This window comes from Malaya genurostris, chromosome 2 (assembly GCF_030247185.1).
Source record: "Malaya genurostris strain Urasoe2022 chromosome 2, Malgen_1.1, whole genome shotgun sequence".
Lineage (NCBI taxonomy): Eukaryota > Metazoa > Arthropoda > Insecta > Diptera > Culicidae > Malaya > Malaya genurostris.
In genome coordinates, this window is record NC_080571.1 from 18,862,420 (window position 1) to 18,890,161 (window position 27,742).

The 27,742-nt window shown below is 39.5% G+C and overlaps 2 protein-coding genes across 2 annotated transcripts; one reads left to right on the forward strand and one right to left on the reverse strand.

Annotated features, from left to right (window-relative positions):
- LOC131427838 (vitellogenin-3) lies at positions 1 to 27,738 on the forward strand. Its single transcript, XM_058591381.1, has 10 exons — positions 1 to 271; positions 893 to 1,077; positions 18,055 to 19,237; positions 19,303 to 19,696; positions 19,759 to 19,978; positions 20,090 to 20,318; positions 20,389 to 21,362; positions 26,460 to 26,771; positions 26,826 to 27,066; positions 27,123 to 27,738. Exons 1-10 carry the CDS (start codon positions 238 to 240, stop codon positions 27,590 to 27,592), a joined length of 4,242 nt encoding a protein of 1,413 aa, XP_058447364.1. The 5' UTR covers positions 1 to 237; the 3' UTR covers positions 27,593 to 27,738.
- LOC131427839 (arginine kinase 1-like) lies at positions 21,402 to 26,369 on the reverse strand. Its single transcript, XM_058591382.1, has 3 exons — positions 26,099 to 26,369; positions 25,051 to 26,026; positions 21,402 to 22,043 (listed from the first exon to the last, which is right to left on the reverse strand). The coding sequence occupies exons 1-3, from the start codon at positions 26,351 to 26,353 to the stop codon at positions 21,610 to 21,612; spliced, it is 1,665 nt and encodes a 554-aa protein (XP_058447365.1). The 5' UTR covers positions 26,354 to 26,369; the 3' UTR covers positions 21,402 to 21,609.
- Positions 27,739 to 27,742: the final 4 nt, after the last annotated feature.

The window sequence follows — 27,742 nt, forward strand, 5'->3', positions numbered from 1 at the left end:
GGCGCGATCAGTTTCCGTGGAACGTGAGGAAAACATCAAATCGAGTGTTTTAAGGATTCATTGAATTGTTCCCCACAGATTCAAAGTGAGACATACCGGAAGACTAGTGAAGTTCACAGAATGAAAGTGAAATATTTTCAGAAAGTAAATTATGCAGAATAAACATCATCATACCGGTTGAAGATAAAACTTTGTGAAACGAAGATCATTGAAATTATTAGTGTAATACCGGCAATTATGGGAGTGCGTGCGTGGATAACGTTTCTGACATGTTAGTATCCTTAAAATGGAATTGTCTACACCGGATATAGGTGAAACCGTACAATATATTCATTCATATTGGATTAGTCATCAACCGAGATTCTGCTCTGAAAGGAAGCATCACTCGGAAGTCATGGCCCTCAGCTGGACGCTTATCAGTAAACGGCTTTTTTGCCGAATTGTTTTATTTCTGTTCCTACAGTCGAAAAGATTTCACGAAGAATTCCGGTCAAATTTCTGTATTTTGCTATCAGTGGTATGATGACTGCTACAGAGTTCGCACGCTTCCATGACGAATTTGAAACGTTTCTAATATTGGCTAGTAGCTCGCGCACACACAAACGACACAAGGCGACACGCCTACCGCGTCACTACTGATAAGAGAGAGGGTGTAGGTAGTCTTCGCTTATCACTAGTGAGCCGCTAAGTGACTCAACTGGCGCCTGCATGCTCAGACGCGCCATGCCTTCTACCGACGTCGTCAGTATACAAACAAATCTTCATTGACCCTTCTGATTGGAATGCCGGTTGACCTCGGAAACTTACTATTATGTTGCATAGATCGAGATTGAAAAAGCAGTTGGATGAAATGTGTGTTTTTTTTCTCGTTTCTTTTTTTTTCTTATCGTAGTCCTCCTTCCATGTGTTCAGCATGGAGCCACCTTCGATATATTTCCACTGAACAACGAAATTGTATACCGATTGGAAACGGATGTCACTTTGGTACCTGACTTTCAAGCCCAGTCCAACTACATTTGGACACTTGTTGGGCAGCTGCGAGTGCAACGATACGACACGAATAATTTGGCAGTTCAGGTAAGCTGGAAGAATTATAGAACAATCGTTTTTTGTGTTGATAACATTTGTAATTGCAATAGTGACCAAATGATTGTGTGGAGATGATGCTAGTGGTGTGGTGGTACTATTCATCTAATATCTGTAATATTTTGTTTTATAAAACGGTGTGTTCCACAATCATTACTGTACTTGTATTCAGTTAACCTTAGTTAAAGCAAAGACATCATATTAATCAGATATCCAGTTCTCACACTTCCCGAACAAATCATTGGCAACATCCTTTTTTGCGAGCATGGCGCCCTTAGGCGAGTCTACACCGAATAGAAGTAGGGAAGGGAAATGTCAAATTCGTGCGCGCTAAAATAGCAGCACCGCGCACCCATACAATTGACATTATCACCCTTATTCTGAATAACGACGTATCGTTTCTTCGATCGTATTTCATTCCTAATAACGCTAGCAAAATCAAAGGTAGCTAGGATTTGACCGAATTATATTCGATCGAAAAACCAATACATCGTTATTCAGAATAAGGGCGTATATGTTGAATGTGATGCCGTGAGATGGGTCTGGTTAAAGTCAGATTTAATATTTGCTATAATCAATTCAAATTCCAAACTAAGATCGACCATTCATTCATTTATTTGAAATTGGGAATAAACTTCGATTGATTCAAATGAAAGATTCAAGGTAATTTAAACTAGGACTATTCACTATTGATCTCATTTATCGGACCCATTTGTTTAGAGTTTTCAGGTGTTACATACGAATAAAAGATGGCAAAATGCTTAATTGTATAATTGCTTCTTGTTTTAACGAGAGCATGTAACAGAATAAATAATTTTTCTTTCCTCGCTGTCAGCTTCGATATTGGTTCAATCACAGCATACTTGATTCTCCTGTCTGTAGGTAACATCTCCCCCTTTAATTCAGTATCGAATGTAGTCTTCTAAACGTCTGGGAGGTTTGGAGGATCTGGTAGGCCTGACAGTAGGATTAACTTGTTGAAAATTTATCGGCGTCGAAGTCGAATAAGGTGGTGTAGTTGCTCTCATTAGAGATGGTCGGGTATAGAAATTCTTATACCCGTACCCGAGTGATCAGCAAAAAAATTTACCCGTACCCGACCCGTACCCGATTAAAAATTGAAAAAATTACCCGTACCCGACCCGTATCCGATCAATAATAAAAAAAAATTACCCGTACCCGAAAAAAAACAAAAAAATTTACCCGTACCCGACCCGTACCCGATTAAAAATTACCCGTACCCGTACCCGACCCGAATGAGTAGTAAAAATTTTACCAAAATTCAGTATGGAAAAAATAAAGTGTTTTAGATATCGAGCCGTATCAGGCTCTAGTTGGTAAGAAAAATACATTAAAATGCTTGTTTACATTTAAAAATATAAATACACTGTGAAGCATGAATAATGAAATGTAACTTTTTTTTAAACATGCAAAAAAAACAAACGGTTCATCCGAATTCAAAATTTATTTTTTCATATTAAAGTACAATCCTTCCGGGTAATTGTGGAATATAATTTCATTCAAATGGCTGCCTCGGCTGGCCTTGCAGTACGCCATACGGTCGGTCCAGCTTTTTAATACATTTTCGATTGTATGCAGCTTTATTTCAGCTATGGATGCACGAATGTTATCCTTCAAGGCTTGAATTGTCTCTGGCTTGTCCACATAACGCTTATCTTTGACAGCCGCTCAAAGATAATAGTCTAACGGTGTCAAATCACAGCTCCGAGGCGGCCAAACGACATCCGAATTTCGACTGATAATTCGATCTTCGAAGACTGTGCACAGATGATCGATCGTATCGTTGACTGTGTGGCACGGAGCGCCGTCTTGTTGGAACCAAAAGGTGTCCAAGTCTTCCTCTTCAAGTAACGGGAAGAACCAATCGCTAATGATGACGCGGTACCGCTCGCCATTGATCGTGGCGGCGGCTCCTGCCTCATTTTCTAAGAAAAATGGCCCAATGATGCCGCCAGACAAAAATCCGCACCAAACCGTGACTCTCTGAGATCGGCTTCTCCATGATGACGTGCGGATTTTCCGTCCCCAGATGCGACAATTTTGCTTATTAACATACCCGCCGACATGAAAATGTGCCTCATCCAAGAAGATGATTTTTTGCACACATTCCGCAACATTACCATGATTTTGAAAGTAAAACTGCACTATTTTCACGCGGTCCTCAAGCGTATACACATCCATTTTCGTTCAGCGGAAGGATACAACTAAGTTTCTGTCAAATCAGAAGTGACATTGAGGTTACCAATGTCGAAATAACCGCTAGTTCAAAAATAAATGTTAGATGTCGGACCCTGTAGATTTTCAATGTCTTTGGTACTTTATACTCATTTACAAATGTCAACAAAAGGGAAGGGGCTGGGGTCCACTAGGAGATTGATAGTACCTATTAGCTCTCTCCGGACTGTACCAGCCTAGATGCCGTGTGGAATCCGGCGGAAAAAAATGAATCAAGAATAGATCCACTGGGTTCCTGCTTCCATGTCGTAAAAGGCGACAATTGCAGGAGTTTCTTTTTCCTTTCAGTTATCAGATATTTTCAATGTTTTACTTCTGATTACTCTATTTTACTAAATCATCTCTTTATTCAACCTATCAATTTCCGTCTAGCCTCGTAGAAAAGTTTTATTAGGAATGATTTCTTCTTCCATGTTATTGATTGTCTTTCAGGATTATAACATGAATTATAAAAATCAACCATTGCGCAAATCCGTTTATATTACAAAGTTAATAACAGAGATGACATGTATTGTTATATTGAATACATAGTAAAAAACACTTGATATTAATATTTCAAACAGTAAATTAATATTTTTTCTCGGTAGCCGGCTGTCCAGATCAACTAATATAACCAATTAATAATTTTAATAAATAATTAAAATAATAAAGCGGAAATAATAAAGAATCAAGACGCGTGTGAAATCTTTGTTTGGTGATTTAAAATGATTTTATAATAACTGTTTAGAATATTTCAATGCAATGAATCAACTTTTTTGTCTAAATCCTATTCGCTCGTTTATTTTGTATCACGTAGTTTCATTTATAAAAACGTGCTTAATCCACCTAGCAGTGAGATGGTACCTTTTTGTTTATCAATCCGCATGTGTTTTTTTGCATGACTAAAAAACCGCGAAAGGTAGATGCATAAACGAGTGACTGCATACTCGACAGCCGGCTGTCCGGAGTTTTGTCAATTTCGGAGATTGACTGTTTCGTGCATTATATTGCCAGCACAAAGTAACACATAAAACGATAATACTTAAAAACATTCTTGGTAGCCGGCTACCCAGAGCAATAAACACATGATAACATTATTAAAACATTTACTAACAAAGTATCCTCTCCTGTGATGCATGTGGGAATGCAGAGGATTCCTCGGTTCTTAGTAGCAACATGCATCGAACTAACAATCCTTTCCCTCCCAAGTAGATCTGCATTCGGACGTGGCCGGTGTCGGTATTGATCAGCATGCATGGTTCAATACAGTTTGCACAGTGTGAAACAATGTGTTATTCCCAAACATGTTACTTCAAAAAATCATTTTGCAATCTCAATTGGTCCAGATCAATAACGGAGTAGCAACACACGGGCGGTCTCTAATGCTAATGCTAATGCTAATTTACAAATGTCAACAAAAGGGAGTAATATCAACTCAAATTTTTCGAGAAGCATATTTACCCAAAATGTCGTAATACCCGTTGTATTCAATTTTGGGTAGGTATGGTTTTTACGAAACAGTGCGACTTTTGATCCAATTCTTTAGATACACAAGTAAGCGTGCTCATTATTTTGACACACGAATAAAAATTCACATTCGAATCACTTGAAAAATCACGTAAAATGGTTCCAAATGTCAAATTGAATATTATACGTGACGAAAATGAATGTTATGCGAACATCCCCTAAAATGAATAGTGTGTTATCAGTTCGTTTACGTGAATTGACCAAAGAATCAAACAATGTACGTGTATTCCCGGTGTGAAAAATTCAATTTTGAACATGGTGAACAGTAAGTCCTTCAAGTGTAAGTAGTAGCAAAATAACAGTTTTCTGGTATCTGAATGTGATATGAGTACTACACTACATTTTATATACTGCCCATACTTGCATATCAGTCCCATATGGGAAATCGGCATGTTGAGAAAAAGACGATCAAAAGTTTATTTCCGAATTTTTTTTATTTATTGTGCTCCCTAATGCTGGTCCCGGGTTGGCGGTTCAATGCATAGGACGCTGGTCTTACAAGCCAGCTATCGTATGTTCGAGCCCCGACCTGGAAGGATTCTTAGTGTCAGTAGGATCCATAGTACAATGGATCCTACAATGATTCTGTACGCTAAGAATCGGCTGCGAAGTCTGTTGAAACAGAAAGGCCAAATTCCACGAAAGGAATGTAATGCCAAGACTTTGCTTTGCTCCCTAATGCTAAATCTTGGTATTATTACATGAAATATCCGTAATACACCTTTGCTGTTCCAATATTGCAACAAATGAAATTATTGAAATTTTGCACTGAATGGGACTGATATGCGGGTACTTTAGCATATGGGATACAGAAATGAGTTGATATTTTTTTATATTTTACTGAACAAACCCTCAACTTTCATTGCAATTTTTGAGAGTATATTGAGGAAAGACTCCATTCCTCAAGCTAACTCAAAATTGGCGAAAATCGATATGAGACTGATATGCGAGTATGGGCAGTATATGAATCAAATAATTTTTACTGGATTGTGCATTAAACAGCTTTAAAATGGCAGTCCATTAAAACCTACGTAAAAAGTAGATTCCGACCGCAACATCATAGAGCTAAGGCAGTGTGTCTTATTAAATATGTTATAAACAAAGTAGGGCGGGAAATATTCACATAACTTTTCACGTAACTATGATTGATCTTTTTTTTAAATGAAGAAAACAATGTTTTTTTCTGGAAAAATATGCCAGTTGACAGGTCTGGTCCTAGGCGCGAATGTCAAAACCCCTTGATTCAAATTGATTATTTTTCGGAAGAACTGTTTTGCAATGAAAAAACCTCGTCAACGTGTAAACATATTTCTGTGAAGTACAAATGGTCGGGTAATCGATCCGAAAAAAAAATTTACCCGTACCCGAGTGAGCGGTAAATTTTTTTACCCGTACCCGACCCGTACCCGACTGAGCAGTAAATTTTTTTACCCGTACCCGACCCGTGCCCGATTGAAAATAAAAAATTTTACCCGTACCCGATCAAAAACCCGTCGGGTACGGGTACGGGTCGGGTTTCGGGTAAAATACCCGATACCCGACCATCTCTAGCTCTCATGGTATCATTTAGGCTGTTAGATGATCTTCCTTGATTTGATCTGGAATTTTCGACTGGTTCTTGAATACAGCTTGTTTGAGTAGGAACGGAAGCAATCCAAAATCGTGAATTAATTCTCAATAAGATAATTGAACTTGATTTGTAAATTGTTATTCACCATTGAATCTAAGTCGTAATTGATTTGCATGAGTACGAATGAGTTTCCGACAACATGAGGCTTGATCCAAGAGAACATTAAAATTCACTTTTCCTATAACTTCAATGATTTTTCTAGGATTCCAGTTCCAATTACTTGCATTAGTGTACACCTTAGCATACACAAGCGCACCAACTGTGAAGGATGATGATCGTTGAGGATATACTGGTGATGGACTAACTTGTTGAAACGTTGTACATCGCAACAAATCGAGTGTCTTCATTGGTCGACTTAATATGATTTCTGCGTGCCGGAGATTTCCCTTCCAGGCTGATACATGGTGTTGATCGATCGATACTTGAAGAAACGTTTGTAGAGCATCAGATGATGGTATATTCTTCCCTTTTGCAATTTTCTTCAGTGAACGCTTGAGAGTATCCACAAAACGCTCCGCCTGTCCGTTTAATTGTGGTGCGGTGCGAATGTGTATTATACCGGAAAGCTCACAGAACTGTTTAAAAAGACTGCTACAGAACTGAGTTCCATTATCCGAGACGATTGTGTCGGGAATGCCATACCTTGCGAATGTTTCATTTGAAAATCCAATTGTAGAAAACGTCGTCATCGAGTGCGTTTGAAAAATTTCTGACCATTTGCTGAAAGAATCAATAATGACCAGGTAATACATTTCCTCAATAGGACCTGCATAGTCCAAATGAATTCGTTTCCATGGACCATCTGCTTTCGGCCAGGGCTGAGGTTGAACCTGTGGAGGTGATTTAGGTGAACTGGCACATATAGAGCAACGTCGAACAAAGTTCTGGATTTCTTCGTCAATCCCAGCCCAGTAAACAATACCACGAGCAACTGATTTCATGCGCTCTATTCCAGGATGACTACGGTGTATTTGTTTCAGAATCCGAGTACGAAACATAGCTGGAATTATAATTCGATCATGGAACATGATACAACCCTTGACGATTGTGAGAGATTCTTGTCGTGAACAGAATATCTTGAGGTTTGGTTCAGTAATTTGTTTAACAGACGGCCAACCACTCTGGATGTATTGAATCACCTGCTGCAAAGTTTGTCTTTATTTGTGGCTGAATGAACCATTTCGAACGTTACTGGAAGATTCTGAAACGTGTCACCCAAAGTGATGTTCATATCTTCTTCGATGCAGATTGACGCAATAACACATTCTTCATCTGGTTTTGCATGATTATTGATTAATCGGGAGAGAACGTCTGCATGACCGAATTGGTCAGTAGGAATGTATTCCACTTTGAAATCGAATCCAAGTAATGTTAGTGCCCATCTCTGGAGACGATTCGCTGTGTGAAGTGGAATTCCCTTTTTCGATCCAAAAACTTTCAGAAGCGATTGATGATCGGTTTGAAGCTCGAATTGACGACCCAGTAGCATCCGGCGAAATTTGGTTACGGCAAATACCAAAGCTAGCGCTTCTTTTTCGATTTGACTGTAATTTTGTTCCGCGAACATCAAATCACCAACATTTTGTTGAAAAAATTAGTTTTTTCCACCACAGTGATCACTTCACTATGCGTGATACTGGTAATAGGTGGAAACAAGTGAAGTGAAGTGAATGTGAAAGTGGAAGTGGGAACGGTAATAAGGCCCCCTGTCTTTGAGGCATCACCAGCAACGACAATGTTTAGAGCAGGGTTATAATGAGTAAGTAGGAGATCCAGTCACGTACCCAGAGGAGGGCCCAAGGGGCCCGGGCCCCTCCCGAAATCAAAAACAGATATATAATTATTTAGAAGGTCTAAGACATGTGTTGCAGAAATAACAAGACAGTAAACGTAAATAAATGTAATACAACAACAGTTCCAGTGGAAAAGTTTAAAGTGTCTGTTAAAAACACCCGTAAAAGGCACACAGAGAATTAGGTACATAAGCAATCTTCAGTAACATTAATCTTTTATCTTTGGGACCCTCCCGAAACGAAATCCTGGGTACGGGCCTGAGGAGATCCGATTGAAGTACTTTCTTGATGTTGATGAAAGCTTCTTGACACTGTTGACTCCAAACAAACGGGTTGTCTTTTTTTAGTAAATTGTCCAAGGGGTCTTCGTAATTTGTGCATTTCTCAGACAAATTTACCGTAAAAGTTGACAGCTCCCAAAAACGATCTAATCTGATTAACATCGGTGGGACAGGGCATCTGCACAATAGCACTGATTTTTGCTGGATCTGGTCGAATATCCTTTGCATCAATTATATGACCAATGAACTTGACACTGGATTGGCCAAAATTACACTTTTCCGACCGTAGACGGAATTCAAACTGTTGAAGTCGACTAAACAAAGCATTCAGCGTTCGTTCGTGTTCAGCATCGGTCGTAGTGTGTATAATGAAATCGTCCAGGAAAGATTCAACTCCATTGATGTCTGTAATCAAACTACTCATTAGCTGGTGGAATGCGCCAGGTGCTGATTTCATTCCTGGGGCCAATCGATTGAAACGGTACTATCCACGATGAGTGTTAATTGTCAGAAGCTTTTTCGATTCATCATCAACTTCTACTTGTAAGTAAGCGTCGGACAAATCAATGACACTGAAAACCTTACTACCCGCTAATTTGCTTAAGATGTCATCGGGTGTTGGAAGAGGGTAATGGTGTGGTTCTAAAACAGCATTCAGACCGGTCGAATAGTCTGCACAAATTCGAAATTTTCCACCTGGTTTTTTTCACAACAACGATAGGCGCTGCCCATCCAGAAAAATCAACTGGGGTGATGATGTTGAGCTTCTGTAGACGATCTAGTTCTTCGTTGACTTTCTGGATGGCGTGGAATGGTACTAGCCTTTTCGGACGAAATACCGGCATGGAGTTTGGTTTCAGAAATAATTGTACATTCGTTTGCGTACAATATCATAATGTGTCTTCAAATACTTCCGGGAATCGGTTGGCAAAACGATGTCCACACTCAGGTTGAATTTTTGATTGTAATACCTGATTGCAGATGGAGGCAAACGGCTTGTTCCAGAGATCAAATGCTTTTATGAAATCGAGACCAAGCAGACTCAAATCTTTCACTGAAGTCACGTAGCACGTACCAGATCTAAATTCATCATTAATGGTCATTCGGCATTTGAATTCTCCTTTTAGAGGTAGAGCAGTACCCGAAGCTGTGTTTGCCCGATGAGAAGTTCTGGTGATTGTTGGTGAACCGAGCTTTTTCCACGAATGAACAGAGACAATAGTGATATCTGAACCACAATCAAATTGTAGATGAGCGGTTTTGCCATTAATGAATACAGTGACAAACTTCCGGTTGGATGCCTTAACCTCGTTAACGGAAAGGATGTGGTTTGATTGATAACGACTTTTACCTTTATGCTTTTTTTGTTGATTTCCTTTTGCTGAAGATTCGGGTATAGCTTCGGACTTTGTTGCTTCAGTGAAACAGCTACAATAACCTTCTTTGTGTCCGGTCTTGTTGCATTGTTTGCATAAATGACTTGAGAACGAACATACCTTGACGAAATGCATGGCACCGCATTGCCAACACGGTGTTCAAGGAGTCTTCTCACTTGAATGATGAGAACTAGCGAGTTTCTGCTGCTTTGGTTGCCGAACTGCTTGAACCGATAAAGATGACTGCTTGTTTTCCACCAGAGCGGTATCGTGGTCGAGATTCGATAATCGCTGGCATTCGGTGACTAAAGTCTCGAGATTTACCATTACTGCTGCGTCTGTTCCCAGCTTGGACAGAAATCTTGTTCTAACGTCTGCATCTTTGGAAGCTTGAAGTCCTCAAATGAAAATTAGAGCCTTGAACTGGTCCATTGTCAAGTTGTTCAATTCGAAGTCCTCACACTGGCGATTGACTATACCAGCGGAAGTTACACAGTCATCTACTTCGTTTTTCACAATCCTGAGACAATCATATCGTTGATTGAATTCAGATTTGAGAAGTCCAAAAACGCTTTTCAGTTTACTCCCAACTTCTTCAAACGTAAAATCTCGTAGGTGTCGGGGCAGGAGATAGTTTAAAAACTTTTCATGAACTGGAACGCAGAAACTTCGCATCAGTAAACGAATTTTTGCTGCGTCGTCCAATTCTCTCCCGTCTGCGCTGAGTAAATCTTCATACTTCCTTGATTGTCACAGAAAGGGACTCGATGATCTGCTCGGGAGTGCTTCTTGGTACGTGAGGTTCCGGAATAGCTTGTGTAGACGTCAATCGATCCAGCAATAGAAGTAACTTGTTCATTATTGCTTGATTAGAAAAATCCTCACAATCACCCATGGTTTCATCAGATCCGCGAAGCATGCTCAAAATCTTTTTTGAGATTGTCTTGAAGTCTTGAAGAATTTCCCAGCCCCTCGTCACCAAATTGTTACATACGAAATAAAGATGGCAAAATGCTTAATCGTATAATTGCTTCTTGTTTTAACGAGAACATGTAACAGAATAAATAATTTTTCTTTCCTCGCTGTCAGCTTCGATATTGGTTCAATCACGGCATACTTGATTCTCCTGTCTGTAGGTAACATCAGGTAAATAATTCAACGGATGAGTGTCATATATCAATCGATTCAGCTTAGAATATGTTTTTAGACTTCGATTCCGCACGGTAATAGCAATCCAGCAAGCTTTAGATTGTTTCAATCGTTTCATTTTTTTAAAAGAGAGATCGATATTTTTGAGTAAGCGACTTCCCCCTATTCCAGTGCACAGTGGTGCCAATTACTTCAAAACGCGTTTTCTGTTTGCGCTTTTGAAGTTGATTTTGGATCCTAAAGGTCTTCAGAAAAATTTTCGATTGGAATTGTCCTCTTCTCTTGATATAATTAAAGTTATCATTAATCCACCTAGAAGTAAGACTTAAGTTATAATTTGCCTACGTTGCGTGATAGAGAACTGATTTCTTCAGAGAAATTATTACAAGAAAACAGCTCACTCTAGCTTAAGTTAATGAGGGCCAAAATGTAGTTCTTACTTCATAAATTTTTTCGATGATTTTTATATGTATAAAAAATATGTATAGAATTCGCTTAAACAATGGAAAAAGTTTTTCGAAGCCCGCAGGGCCGAGTATCATATACGAATCAATCCAGCTCGACGAACTGAGCAGATTTCTGTATGTGTATGTGCATGTGCATGTCAGTATGGGTGTATAGAAGAAAGAGGCGTAGATCTCCGAGATGTCTAGGCCGATTATGATGGAACTAGTTGCAAATGAAAGGCCTTTCTGTCAGCCAGAATGCTATTGTTTTCTTTCTTTGATCCATTGTTTACTTTTTGAGTTATAAACAGTTTTATGTCTAAATTTGCAGTAATACCTGTTATCTCTGTATATGTATGTATTATATAATTCCTTCGAAATAAGCAGTACTTTGTTAAGATCTCTATTTCTATTTTCAATTGAGATATTAACAATTTTGAGAAAGTGACTTTTCCTCTCCATCCTATAGTAAAACGAGTTTTGAGCGCTTCATGATAAAGCGATGTTTGGAAATAATGTGAAGCACTATTTGTAATGCCCACTTGAAAAACTGTGTACAGCACTTAAAAAAAAACTGTGCACAGCATCCTCTGTCATGACAAAGAAACGAAATTGAAATAATGGCATTCATATTTTTCATAGATGACTGAACCGATTTCCTGCATCTAATATTCAAATGAAAGGTCTTAAGATCCTATAAAAAATGCTTGTTTTTTAATCAGAAGAGATGTGAAAAAATGTTAATTTCACATAAAATTCGATCCTTTTCGATTCTGAAAGGAATCCAACAATTTAATTTGGAACGCACTACGAATTCTCAAAGATACACCGATTTTCGAAAAAAAATCGATTTAAATGAAATGGTTCACAATTCTTTGGGTTCCGGTTCCGTTATTAAAAGTGCTCAATCGTGTTCTAAAAAAAAGGGCAAATCGAATTTCATAAACAACAATTTAAATTTAAAGACGTACAAAATTGGTGGATTTTATCCGATTCCAACTTCCGATTACGAGTGATGAGTTTTTAAAATTTTAACCGTTATGGAAGATGTTATGGACGATACCCACGAAAATTACAAAGTTGGACTCAAAACTATTCAAAATTACTCGTCATAATAAGTCACCGCCATACAAACCGTTTTGGGTTATGTTGGTCCCTGAACACAGGTTCTGGAAGTACCGTAAATAATGACCAAAAACTCTAAAGTGGAACTTACTTCGACATCTCGTGGAATGCTCAATTGATTATCACACGTTTAGATTCAAATGCGCAATTTTATGGTTTCGTATAGAATTTCTCTTTTCGATCCAACTTGCAGTTCCGGAATTACAGGGTTCATACTGTCACTTATTCCGACGGCCTATAAAATAATTTCATGAAAATAAAAACACTAAGGAATATTTATGCAAAATAACACATGCGGACTGATAAAAAAGGTATCACTCACTGCCAGGTGAAGTAAGCACGTTTTAATACAATTGACCTACTTTTTCATTTCGCGGTTGATCGAAAATCGAAATCAAAAGAGAAAGTAAACAAAGACAAACTGTCACTTGCTCTTACGGCTTTTTGGAAAATCAACCGAGATTTATAGTCTGGTAAAGACTGTCCCAGAAAGTATGGACGCACTTTAATTTCGCTGTAAATAATTCACAAGTGTTAGATATTCAATTTTTCTTCGATATACTGATAATATTAGACTACAACATTTGCTACTTAGCCATTGTATACTAGCTGGCGCACCTTCTTACGAACGTTCCTCATTAAAATCCATACAGACTTCTTGGCGACAAGTTTTGACACTTTTTTCCAATCTTTTTCGAACTTTTGAATGGTTTCGGCTACCGAGACATGTTTCCTAAGATGTGCCTTCGCTAATGCCCAAAATTGGTCGAAGTTGTGGGTAATTTGGTGGATTCATGTATTTTGGGACGAAAGTGACTTTTTTGGTAGTATAACATTCTACCGTTGATTTTGATTAATGGCAAGAAGCAAGATCTGGCCAGAAGACAACAGGATCCTTGTGGCTACGAATCATGGGTAGAAGTCGTTTTTGTAAACATTCCTTGATGTCTATTTCGCTGTTCATTGAAGCAGTGGTGATGAAGGGTTTCGAACTCTCACCGCAGCTACAAATTGCTTGCCAGACCATAGCTTTCTTACCAAATTGCTTGCCAGACCATAGCTTTCTTACCAAATTTTTCGACTTAGATCGATGTTTCGGACTGGTTTAACACTTGCCCTTCTCGCATCGTATAATATTGTGGTCCTGGCAAGGATTTGTAATCGAGTTTCACGTACACTAAGAAAAGAACCATAGTAACCGTAACCTGTTTTTCATTGTCATTTCAATTATACGCTTAAAAAGTGTCAACAATCATGATATATGACTATTCACCATTTGAATTGTATAAATTACTAGACAACAAAGACTATGACTTGACTAAACTATTTGTATTTATGACTTTTCTGGCATGGTCATCCTGACAATGGTAGTCATCTCAAATATAAGAACAAATAGTTAAAATCACAATTTCTAGTAAGGTGAAATTGCTCTCGAGCCTTGATATATATGAGAAGCGAAATAGTTATTGCTACTAGTAAATATGTTCACAATATAATAATGTTACCATAATTAGATACATGGTTTAAAAGACGATTATGAAGTTTGAAAACACTATTCATGTAGTCCATATCAACAGAATTTATGTAGTAAGCACATTATCGTATAGTGTTTTTCAACCTACTATGTATTACATTTGTGCTGACTATACAAATTGTCAATGAACGGGTGTACTGTTATTGTCCCATAAAGTTACAATTTAGCAGAAAATTTCGTACATGGGTAACACATCAGTGATGGATTTGAACAAAATATTCTATATTGTGACTGTGTACTTTGGTAGGTCTTGCAGGTAGGTAAAGTTTGTAGCCTTACTAGTTTCCGAGGTTGAAATTCAATTTTTCAACAGTTTTTCCGGCAACTTTCATGTTTTCCAGTGAAATCAATATCTCGTATACGGTTTATTATTCATTATCGGTCGCTGTAGAAACAACATCAAGCGATTGATGAAAAGGAAGATTATCATTTGATTCCCGGATTCAATTCGCTCGAATCCCACGACAAATCGCAGGTGGGTATCGAGGTTTGCATCTGGACTTGGCTAATAATTTCTTTCCTGCTGCCAATTCCTGCTTCAGGAAAAACTCCACCGGACAGAGCCTTGGATCAACTGATGCTATCAAGCAATGCTAAGCAATATTTCACCAGGTATATTATCATTTGATTTGATGCGAAAATAAATTAGAGTTTAATGAAATTATTTTGTTGTTCTTATTTCAGAATTTAAATTCATAAAACTTTTCTACATTAGCTCATGTTTTGCTGATCTTCAGCATTGTTGAATCAACCACTGCTTTTAGTTTCAAAATAACTAGAAGTGAAATGTCAAAAATACCATGACTCTGGTTATAGCAAGAACTAACATACAATGTAAAAAAAATATTCGGTCATGGTTAGGCTAACCATCTCAATCGTATTAGTTATTCATACAATACACTGTTCAATATTACTATTCTAGAGCCGATACCATTCATAGTAAACATGAACTTGACCATTGTTGAAATCATCTGATTTCATAGTCGGCTGAAAACCACTATACGCTCATGGTCAAGTTGGCCCTCTATATAGTAACAGTTACCATACTATTTTTCTGAGTGTATGTTTCGTCGTTCATGATTATGCAGTTCAAATTTCCAGCAAGAATCGTATTTTACAGCTTTCGAACCCTCGGCCTGATCGATGCTTCTTGTTCCGGACTACGTTTTGGTTGTTTCTGCTTCTTATAGGTTCGAAGATTCAAACGTTCTTAAGCACGAAGAACATTTGACTTCGAAGTGCCCCCTTTTTTTACCACATCCCGAACTGAAACCTCCTTCTTTTGCTCGAACGCCTTCAGTATACGTTTCTCCAACTGAGGGTTAGCAGGACCTTTTTTTCGACCCGTTTTCGGTTTATCTTCAAAGGTGTTATCCTCACCGAACTTCCTGATTGCATTTCGCACGGCTTTTTCGCTTACTTCCTTCCATTTTTGCTATCTTTCTCAGTGACAGTCCGCGTTCTGTGCACCATTTGTACACAATTTTTCTTGAAAGTCCACGCATTTCGAAACAAACTAATGGAAACGAATAAACAACTGCACAAGTGGTTAGAGAAGAGTGTTAACAACAGGACGCAGCCATAAAAATTGACAGATTCTGAACCATTGCGAAATGGCATCGGTTTTTGGTTGCGTCCATACTTTCTGGGACAGTCTTTACTATGCATTTCCTTACTTGGTTTGTAAAGTGTACCCTTATGAAGAAAACAGTACATCAAAAAAAATTCTTCAATAACGGGTGGCAACTAAAATTTTGGAATTTTTTCGAGGCCTGTATGCTCAACAACAAACGAGCTCAGAAAGAACTAAGAGTGTGTATGTGGTAGTCCTCTTTCTCCTCTTTCTGTACATTGTCATTTCCGAGAAAGGCATTTCTAAGCCATGGTTCAAGCCATCTGGGTTGGCAATCAATCAAGATGTGTACCAGAATGAATGTTTGTAGAAAGTTTTGATCCCTTTTTTTCAATCAGGCTCATCAGGCTGATGAACAATACGTGTTCTGGCCGGATAAAGCGTCATCGCATTGCGCCAAAAAACACAATCGTTCCTGAATACCCATTCGATCCCATTTGTACCCAAAAACCACAACCCGATTAATCTACCTCAGTGTCGCTCAATCGAAGATTTCTTCGGGGTTGTGAGCTCTTTGGTGTGCAAAAATAACTGGAGAGCCACGAATTGCTAACAGTTGATTGGTAGCATCAAGAGATGCATTCGCAAAGTTGACATGAAGGCCGTACAACGCTCCTGTTCCGACATCAAACGGAAGCTTCGCCGAACATCCGATTACGGACCGTTTTCAAATGTTCACTTTTTTTTCAACAATGAACAATGTATCTTTAATTTCAATAAATCAGATCTTCTCCAAGTATGCTTGTCTTTTCTCGACAGCTTGAGAAAGAAATTCCAAAATTTTAGTTGCCACCCGTTACATGACATACGAAAGGAATAATCTCTGCTTGTTGTGACATTCATTTTCGAACATATTTTTTTTTAAATAACTATTTATTGGAATATGAGTTAAAATTAAATTATTAAGATTTAAATTGGGTGTTCAGCCACAAGTGGTGACTTTTCAGCCCTATTATATATATGATTTGGTTATTACCATGAGGACATTATTTGGTTCCGCAATTCTGGGATTTTTGTGTAGGGAAAATTCTAAACCTACTTGTATTGTGTAATGGGGAAAAGGAACTTATATACTAACTTACTAACTAATACAGAGAGCGAATCGATTCAATTGAAGATTGCATCGATTTTTGTCGGAATTTGCTTATAATATTATGTGACATTACATCTAATGGTTCTATATTTGTGAGTCTGTGTAACTCATTTGTACTAAACCAGGGAGGACGCTTCAAAATCATTTTCAGAATTTTATTCTGAATCCTTTGAAGCGTTTTCTTCCTGGTGGAACAACAGCTTGACCAAATTGGTACCGCATAAAGCATGGCTGGTCTGAAAATTTGTTTATAAATTAACAATTTGTTTTTTAGACAGAGCTTAGAATTTCTGTTTAGAAGAGGATATAAACATTTAATATATCTATTACACTTTGCCTGGATTCCTTCAATGTGATCCTTGAAAGTGAGTTTTTTGTCATACGTTAAACCTAAGTATTTAGCTTGATCAGACCATGTCCATTCCAAGCCATTCATTTTGAGAATGTGATCATTGTTTGGTTTAAGAAAAGAAGCTCTTGGTGTATGAGGAAAGATAATTAATTGCGTTTTTGTTGCATTTGGTTTAATTTTCCATTTCGACAGTTAATCACTGAGAATATTTAAACTTCTTTGTAGGCGACTACAGATCACTCTTAGATTTCTATCTGTGGCTAACAGACTTGTGTCGTCACAGAATAGCGATTTCTGACAACCAACGGGTAGTTTTGGAAGATCAGAAGTGAAAATATTATACAAGATTGGAGCTACGCTCGAACCCTGCGGAACACCGGCTCGTACGAGTAGCAATTCAGATTTACAATTCTGATAGCTAACCTGAAGAGTACGATCAGTTAAATAATTTTGAATCATTTTGATCAAATAAATAGGAAACTGGAAATCAGACATTTTTGCTATTAAACCTTTGTGCTAAACACTGTCGAATGCTTTTTCTATGTCTAGAAGAGCAACTCCAGTGGATAACCCAGAAGTTCGAACATATTTATCGTTCGCGAATGCAAGACGATCTTGAACATGCGCACTGCTATGTCACACATCTCCGAATATATTGATATGTTGAACTTGATGTTTTCATGTTCGACATAGTGCACAGTATTGTCATCGTCAGACAATTGATAAATTCAAACGTAAGCGATTTCTATTTTGCGATATCTGTATTTTCTTCTTGATCTTTTTCTTCAATCCAGATCATTTTGGATGGCGGAGAGTTTTTTCGCCAGAGTAACGTTACCGCCTTGTTGGAACCGTTCCGTGTCGCCATCGCAAACGACAGCTCTGTGCTGAGTGTTCTGTTCAAGGAGAATGAGCCGTTGTGGTCTGCCAACATCAAACGTGCAGTGGCATCGCTGCTGCAAGCACATGGTGATAGTGCCGGAGCGTACGTCGTTGATGAGCAGGGTATATTCGGTACCTGTCCTACGGAATATTTTGCGGTTAACAATTCGAACGTGTTCGAGATTTCTAAAACCTACGACATGAGCAGGTGCAATATTTATCCGGGTGCAATTTATCTGACGCGAAGCAACATTCCACTGAATATTTGCACCGTGAACAAGCAGAATCAGGCGATGACTTCCCGGATAGCCAGTTACAAACTGAAGAAGGTTGAACCGTACAAGTACATGCTGCTGGAGATGGATGGCACTATGAGGACCAACGTGCGTACCTTCGAATCGTACTATCCGCAGTTTCTGTATACGAAGGTTCAGTTAAAGTATGAAAGTCATAGTGCGATCGAAAGTCCGGCACATGTTTTCGACATTGTTCAGGGGATGTCACTGCTGTTCAGTCCAATTTTGTTCGTTAGTCCGGAGGCGGAAGCCACCGGTGGTCGAAGTCCACGATCACAGGAAAATTTGGTGAAACGAACAGCCGATTTACTCAGCAAGCTGGCAGATAATCTGGAATCGATCGACTCGAAACTGAAGGAACCGTACGATGAAACAGTGTCCGAAATCATCCGTCTGATGGGAACGATGGACTTACAGACACTGAAATTGTTGTTTGAGGAAATTGACCTGGGGACATCGTATCGGCAAGAAACGGCTAGAAATATTCTGCTGGAAATAATTCCCAGAACCGGAACCTCACCAACCATTCTGTTGACTCGTGATTTAATCATCAATCAGCAGGTCAATCCGTCGACCGCGGTACAGCTGTTAATTTCATTGCCATTCTATATGTCCGAACCCTCGAACGAGTTGGTAAAGGAGTGCGAAGTTTTCCTCAGCTTCGGAGCGGATCGTCCGGATATCAAGCACGCTGCAGTGCTGAGCTATGCGACCATGATCTACAATACGTTCGTGGCGGGTAAGATGACTTCGGATGTGTTCGAAAAATATGTGAAGATCTACTTTGACATGTTTCTAAGTAAGTCAGTTTGAAATGTTTGAGCGAAAACGTAACTTAATCGGACATTTTTTGTTTTCCGGTAGACAGCTTTGAATATGAACAGCAGATGCTATATCTGGAAGCCCTCGGGAACCTGCAGTTGGAAAACGTCGCCGAATATCTTGATCCGATTATCAAAGCGGATTATGCCCAAAACACTGACATTCGATTTTTGGCTATGTGGGCCACAATGCCAACAGCACATTTGCGCCCGAATCAAGTGTACGAAACGTACTGGCCAATATTCCATTCGAAAAATAGTCCCCTTCAGTTGCGGGTGGCAGCCTTTACCATGCTGCTGGTGTCCAATCCGACACCTGGTCGACTGTTGGGACTGTACAGTGTCATCAAGACGGAAAATGATCCCCACATGATTAACTTCTACCGGACGACTGTGCTAAGCATTTCGGAAACCACCTATCCGTGCTATCAGCATCTGTAAGTTTTTGTTTGTTGGAGCTTTAATCTCCCAACACTTATGTGAATTACTGAATCTCTAGGAAACAACTACTAGCCTACATGACGCGTCAATTGCCGAAGGCTCCATCGTCGAAGTATTGGGTTACGGGAAACTATCTGTTCGATTACAGGGACCGTAAGTTTCACATAGGATCAATGCTGCAAGCGATGTTAGTCGGTAGCCACAAGACCGATCTTCCGATGGTGGTTTATGCAAAGTTCGACACCGAAGCACTGGGTCGTTTTACCGGACAATTAGGGGTAAGTTAAGTTAGCGTCATCGTGCGCCTCCACCGATTATGGATTCATGGAGACGGACGGATTTTGTAGCATACGGCAAACCATTTCAGTTGTGTGCTTTGTTCCTAACAGCTTTACATCAAAGCTCGCGGTCTTACGGATGCCGTTCTCCAACGACTGACGAAACTCAACTCCAGTTATTTAAAATTAGATCGACTCGCCATTATTCTCAAATCTATGAAAATGCCGACAATAAGTCCGACTCCACTGCATTTCGAGTTCATTGTTCAATTCGAAGGCAAAGCGGTGCTGTCCTATCACCTGAATCAAACAACTTTCCACAATCTGACGGACGGTGATCGTAAGTCTTTGGAAAATATTCAATAATGAAATGGAAATTTGATTGTTTATTCTTTTTTTCTTCAACACAGTAATTAATCGCATCAACTTCCTGCTGCGGGACAGCCACATCAACATGCAGATCGTGCGTAGACCGTTCATGATCAAGTACGCCCTGCCGACGCTAATCGGAACTCCGGCGGACATTCTGATAGAAAACACCGTACTGGCAACGATCCGAGGGAACACCACACAGCAGATGATGATGGACCGGGTAGCTCGCAGCAATCAGGTCGATCTACGGTACTCATCCTATGCGGTCGTTAAAATTCGTAGCTACAATCCGATCGAGGACATTGAATACTCCACCATCCGGGAGCAGGGTTTCCTAGTGTACATTCCGATCAACAACGAGATAGTCTGGGATATTGCCAGCAAATCGATCAGCTATGCTTTCTATCGTCCCGACGGTCTAACCAGCGGTATTTCGCTGAAGAGCAGAACACGAAATACGCCCTCGGATGCGCTGGTGCTCCGAGATAAGTTGGAACCCAAGGAGGAGGAAATCGCTTCGTTCGACTATGCGTTCGAAGATTTGGGTATTCAGTTTATGGCAAGGGCTCACGAGGATTACACGAAGGATAATGTGATGTTTATGCTCGAAACGGATGTACTGGACAATGCTAAAGTATTGACCAAAGCCCCGTTCTCTCTCGTGAACCATGTACTTCGACTGATCAATCTGATACAACTGAACACCATCCACATCGGCAGGGACAAGCATCTAACGATTCTGATCTCCAACAAGCAAAAAACACGTCTCCAGGGAACATTGAAATGGGATGTGGAAAATTACTCCCGACAGATTAATGTGGACGAGAACGAAGTGTTCCGTATAAACCTAATTTTGGCACATACGATTCCCAAACCGGAAGGCAGCCGGGATGAAGTCAAAGTTCTGCATAAATGGGATCTAACTTCGCAGTTCACTGACTACAAGAATAATAACGGAGCCAAGTTTTTCTTCTCTCTTACCCGGGAAGAATCAAACAGCGCCAACTGGAAGGTGAGTTCTTTCGTTTCATTTCAATTCAATTAAATCCAATTACAATCAATTCTCAATATGTCTCGCTTTCTGACGGTAAATTACTGCAGTGGCGAATGAAAGTTCTACATTTGATTTACTTGTATAAGAAGAGAGAGAGAGAAAAAACGATTGCTCAAGCCGATTGCCGCGTGGTAATATTGTCGATCGCTTTGATCATAATTTGCTATTCTGTGCTTGGTTGTCATTTTCAATTTGGTAACTAGCGTCACTCTTCCGCGGTTTCAGGTGCTTCTTCCGGAGCTGGTTCTTCTACCTTGGCATCAGTGTCGGCCGTTTCCTCCCCCGGTTCGGTGGTTTTTTCCAACTCAATCAATTCCCTGATGCCATCGTACATCTCCTTGACGGCTTCAAATTCCGTCAGCCCGAGACGACGTTTGTTGGAAACATCGAAAACGCCTTCCTCCGATTCGGTATGTTCACCACGTGTGCCCCGTACCTGTAGGTTATATTTGGCTGCCGTTTCCTCCAGCTTGCTTCGATTGGAACCCAAGTTGGGTAGTTTGATATGTACCGAAGCCCGAATCGTCGTTCCCAGATTGGACGGACAGAAGGTTAGATATCCGAAACGGTCGCTTCTTGCGAAGGCAATATCGGTTCCGATGGTTTCCACTGCGGTTACTAGACGCTGGTAAATTGTACCTGCAAACGGAAACAGACGGTTCAGAACAGTCGGTCAAGTTTGGAAAAGTCACCCACGCATTTGTATTGCGTTAGGGGCTGTCTATAACAGACGTCACGCCGCAAGGGGAAGGGGGGTGTTTCACAAAACGTGACCTTTTGTGACAGGAGGAAGGGGGGAGGGTTCTAAGAATTTGACGTCCAACATTTTCAATGAGCGCATTTTTGAAATACCTAATTATATTACTGCTTTGCCCTACTTACTGAAAAAAAATCTCCCAATAACGTTTACATTCTATAGGAAAACGTGTATTTGTTGATGTAAAAGTTTCTTCTTGTAAATTCGGAAATGAATGATGCAGGAAATCATTTCTGTTGTGATCAGCAAAAGTGCACGGAGTGGTGAGTAAATTAGCGAACTTAATAAATTTTGCCTAATATGAGTAAAAAAAGGATTCCTTCAAACGGTTTAACTTAAGTTATGCACTGACAATTTTAGTCAATGTATAAGAGTTTGGGTGCACCAATCGCTTGGAGTTATGGATTTTTTAACTTTAGGAAATCTTATGATAGGTGGTAAGCAGATTTGGAATACAAACCACACAAAGAAGGAAGGAATTTCAAAAAGTTTGTTGGTTGGTCGCATCGAAATTTCATGCTTCTTGATGTATTTAAAATTCATTCAGCAATACCACGTTGGCGGAGTAATATCAATAAAACCAGCAAATCACATTAACATATATGCTGTGATTATCAAAAAATATAATGATAAGAAAAACATGTTCAACCATAAATCATGTAATGCAACTGATTAATTTACCCTGTTTAGCTTGAACATCATACACAGAAGTAACAGCCCGGGTAGAAGTGATTTGCAAACCAATTATTTGAACCAAACATCTCAATGGTAGAAAATAACAATATTTAGTTTGAAATAAGAGTTAAAATATCCAAAATCATTGCACAGTCTGCATGAGAAAATAGCAACAAAATATAAAATTTTGCCATTGAAACTTCAAAGAATTCATAAGAACTTCTCTTATCTGATTCTGTTGCAGTTTATTCAATTGTATACCATTTGAAAAGGAACCACTGGATCAATCATACTTAATGAAATTGGCATGCCTCATCAATAACGAAATAAGATATAATAACAAATCTTTATGCTAAATAGATATTGTCTAATCTATCAAAAAGATTCCTTCGATGAAATATCAACAAAATATGAAGCATTGCTATGACAGCACAGGAGCATCAAGACAAGATATGATAGTAAAATTTGTTATTATTTTGATTTTTATTTATTATTCACATCTACCCGGAAGGAGTGCACGGCAATTCAAACGCGCCTTTCAAACGCAGCGCCTAATGTGTGCTCAAACCCTGTGCTCCTGTTGCTTCCATAAATTGAATTCATGTCAAAAAACGTTTAATTGAGTTTAATCAAAATAGTGCATCATCATAAACATCATCATCAGCATCAACCAGTTGGAAGTAAAACAAAGTGTTTTGTCACTCTAATCACTATGTGGTGTGAAATATTTTTCTGAACTAATTTTGCATTGAGCATTGCTATTGCGTAGAGAATGCTGTCAAATGAACAATATCAATGTGATAACGATCCAAGCTTATTATTTTCATGAAATTTTTATCTAGCATTTATTTCTCTTAATCTAGTATTCATTTTATTGCGAATGAAACAACGATTGCGAAATCGAACACGGGATGCATCAAACGAGAATATATGTTGAAACTACGTAAACCGTGCCGTAACGAAACCGGTATTTTCCCCAACTCTGTTGATAAGGAGTGTTAAAAGAGCATTTCCCAAAGATACAAAATTGACAATGTTCCATGATTTTGAAAGAGTCTCATTGACACGTGTTATCCTTAGTTATAAATTCCTGTAGGATTGCTGTTATTACTAATTTTCACACCCCTCAGCGGGGGATCAACGATTTCAGACGTAGATCATGTCATGTCTTATCTAGATCATGTGTGATTTTCCTCTACCAACATCAAAGCTTATCGAATCATCCAATGATTGAACTTTCATGAATCAAGAATCATTTTAGCTCATAATCACTAACGATTTTGTGTGACGGAAGATCAGTACCGATTTTGATCGATGTGATTTAAAGATCACTGATCAACTGATCTTCAAAAGATCAGATCAGAAGTGATCTTTATTGGGAAAGATCACAAGCGATTTTCTTCGGCAGTGATCTCGATTTGATGAGGTTTTGATCTTTATTTTCTCAGTCCTGTATGCTACACTAAGGAAATATTATTCCTTAGCTAAAGAAATGATAAACTCTAGGAGGATTAAAACAGATGATTTGAATGTTTCATCAATTCCAATTAAATACTTTTGTTAAATTATATAATTAATATTAATAAAATAATTTCGATGGTTTTGTAGTTTTAGGGATATTTTTTAATCTAATGTAATAAATCGATTTTTCCCTCATATTTGTATGGCTTGTCATACATATTGAGCATGTATTGAGATGAATTTTATTTATTTTGAATTCGTGACATGTGACAAAAGGGGGGGGGGGGGGGTCTTTGCTACTGTGACAATTTGTGACAAAGGGGGGGGGGGGGGGGGTTAGTCAAAAGTTGTCAAAAAAGCGTCTTTTATGGACAGCCCCTTACCCAATTAATCGAAAAGGTCAAAAGGAATTATTTGCTATAAGCAGCTTGCTAATGTCGTTTTCGTTTGAGAAAACCTCAGAACTGACTTGATTTCCAGTTCGTTTTTAGAGCAATAATAAACACTCGAAGTTGAACGAACTTCTATGCAACTCCTGGAATACATTGTTCAACTTTTAAGAAGCGTAAAAGTTCGTTCGGAACTTGTTCAGATTTTTTGTCACAAGTTCCAATTTGTCAATTTCCCACGTGTACTTTTCAGCAGCTAGAAACTAGATTGTTTTCCAGATACTGTGTAATTTTGAAGCGCAAATAGAAAATCCTTCCGATACTAGCTATACGGCTACCACGTCTAGCTCCCATCGATACTCACCTAAATCACCGCCCTTATCCATGGAAATGATTCTCATATGGTCCTCTTCGTTCACCCACACGACGAAGGTTTTCGCCGGGTTGAAGAAAATTCCCCGTCCGATCGGCCAGAATCGGCACGCATTGGCCGACTGCAGGAACCGATCGCCTTCCTTGAACAGATAATGATCGTCGATCAGCTGCTGCTGTAACTCCTTTGTCATCCCTTCCAGCGAGTGAAACTCTCCCTTCAGATCTTCATCCTCCAGTCCCTCCAGCACCGTCTTAACCCGGTCCATGATTTCCTCATATTGGGACATTTTCAAGCAAGGATTAAACGGGAAGCCCTGAATCGACCGTCCGCAGCGAACACGGGTAGAAACGATAAATTCATTTTCTGGATCCAAGTTTTCGAACACGGCAGCATCGCCCCAATCACTGGCCGGATGTTGAGCGTCAGCTGCGAAACCTCCATGGTACTCGTCAATCACCGGATCGAAAAGCGAGGCAAAAACTTCGTAGCATTTTTCATCGGCAGCGTAAATCCCTACACCCGAATCGTGATTTTCTAGGCCGGACTGAATACAGTCCAGCAGTGTTGATTTGAGTTCCGTTTTCTGAGTTTTTAGTTCTTCGAATATCTCCTCCGTAAGATGCTTTTTCAACAGTGACTTACACTCTTCGTCCTCTTTCAACTGTTCAAATCCAGCAGCCAGTTCCAGCGCAATCTCACTTGACGACCGACGGATTTCACCCTTCAACGAGGTAATTTCCCTTTTCAAACAGCAAACTTCCTGCTTAGCATTCTCGAGATCCTGCATCATTTCCGCCACCTGTTCATCCGTGGGGCAAGTCTCGCACATTATCTGGCGAAGAAATTTACATGCATTGTCCGGCTTTTGCTCCTCCTGGTACAGTTTGATAAGAGCTTTCGATAGACAATCGATGGCCCCGGCCGATTCCAGGTATTTCCGGAATGCTTCACGTTTTTGATCCAACTTCGATGCCGTGCAAAGAAAATCGATATTATTATTAATGTGAACGAAAAATTTCTGAAATCAAACACTTACAGAGGCCATATCTTCGAAAATAAAGTTCAAAAGAAAACTACGCCACGAAATACGAAAATTTTCCACCCGCTCGAGCCAAATATCTAACGAAAAATTTTCACTGCCGCTGAACTTTTCAAACAAAGGCTTACTGTGTCGATTCGAGGTCAGAAATTGAAAGCTTGTAGGGGGGAAAATTGCCAGCGACACCAAGTTCACCACTGCCATGGCAACCGGAAGGATTTCAAACATTGCATGCATGGAAGCCATTAGCATGCAATGGGGTCGAGGACACGTTGCACCAATAAAGGCTAAATTACAAATTATATGCAGCTTGTGTTGAAGATGTACGAGTAATCGATGTCAATTTATCTATTTCTAGCTCTGTCTCTTTTCCGAATACAAACCATTGGTGTTTTTGAAACGTCCATTTAATCTGGTAGGCCACGTTGCTTTTAACGAAACACGAGTTCCAAAGCGCTGCCCGGAAGTTCCACGTATCACATTCAACATCTCGTACCATTTGCCGAGGTATGTGCACGATTTCTACAACATTTTGGATACGGGAGATACGAACTGTCCCAAGGAAATACTACGACTGTCGCCACCACCGTTTTCCGGGAACTGTAGCGCGGAGACGTTTGCACCGTTGACCACGGTTTCTGGACTGGACATTGGCTTCAAATTCGAAAAGGTAATCTACCCGTCGTTCAATCATTTCGAAACTAATGTTGTCAAATCATTCCAGCTTCCAGCGTGGATTGTGAATCTGCTTCACCGACTTGACCATCTGGCCTCGGCAGTAGTGCCACGACGCGTCCAAACGTTGAACATTACCGATTACCTGGATGTGAACATCAAGACCACCCGATGGAGCAGTGACACCGATATAACCATTAACGGTGGCACAATCTGGATTCCGACCCGGTACTACTACAATGAGAAGCTTAACCATCCGAAGAAAAATAAAATGGATTACGGGTTCACAAGTAAAATATCAAACAGAAAGAAAAAACGCAACAAAATATTCCGTCATTTCTTGTAGGTATGTGCAGTTTGGTTAACCAAAAGCTGACCACCTTCCATGACCGAATTATTCAGCTGAACGACGATACTAAACAGGAGTTCAAACTGAACGATTCGTTTCTGTTGGCAGCCGACTGCTCGGACGTTCCGAAAATTGCCATCTTCGTGTTGGACAACGGCAAGGGTATTCAAATTTACACCGGAGGGAACTACATTGTCTATGAGACGACCGGTCAGCAGGAATCGGATCCGATTCTCAACATCAATGACGAACAGCTGATCAATTTGAAGAATGTGGTGTACCAGTATCCTCCGGACGAGGACATCTACGACTTCCGGGTGTATTTAAACGACGAAGACGTGCTGATCGTGGAAAATCAGCTGAATGGAGCCGTGGTGCAGTACGATCGGAAGACGATCGTCAGCATTCTGTTGCCGACGGTGCACAAAGGCCGCATGTGTGGACTGTGCAGCAGTCGAACTCACTAACACGAGATTATAGCTCTATTTAGTAGAAAATATTATTTGACCAGTGCTCTCTAACTATATTAATTGCACTCTGTAGATGTATATTTTATTATTCCCGTGAAGAATCTGATGCTGTTGGAGAATATAAAAGCCTATCGTAAATGAAATATC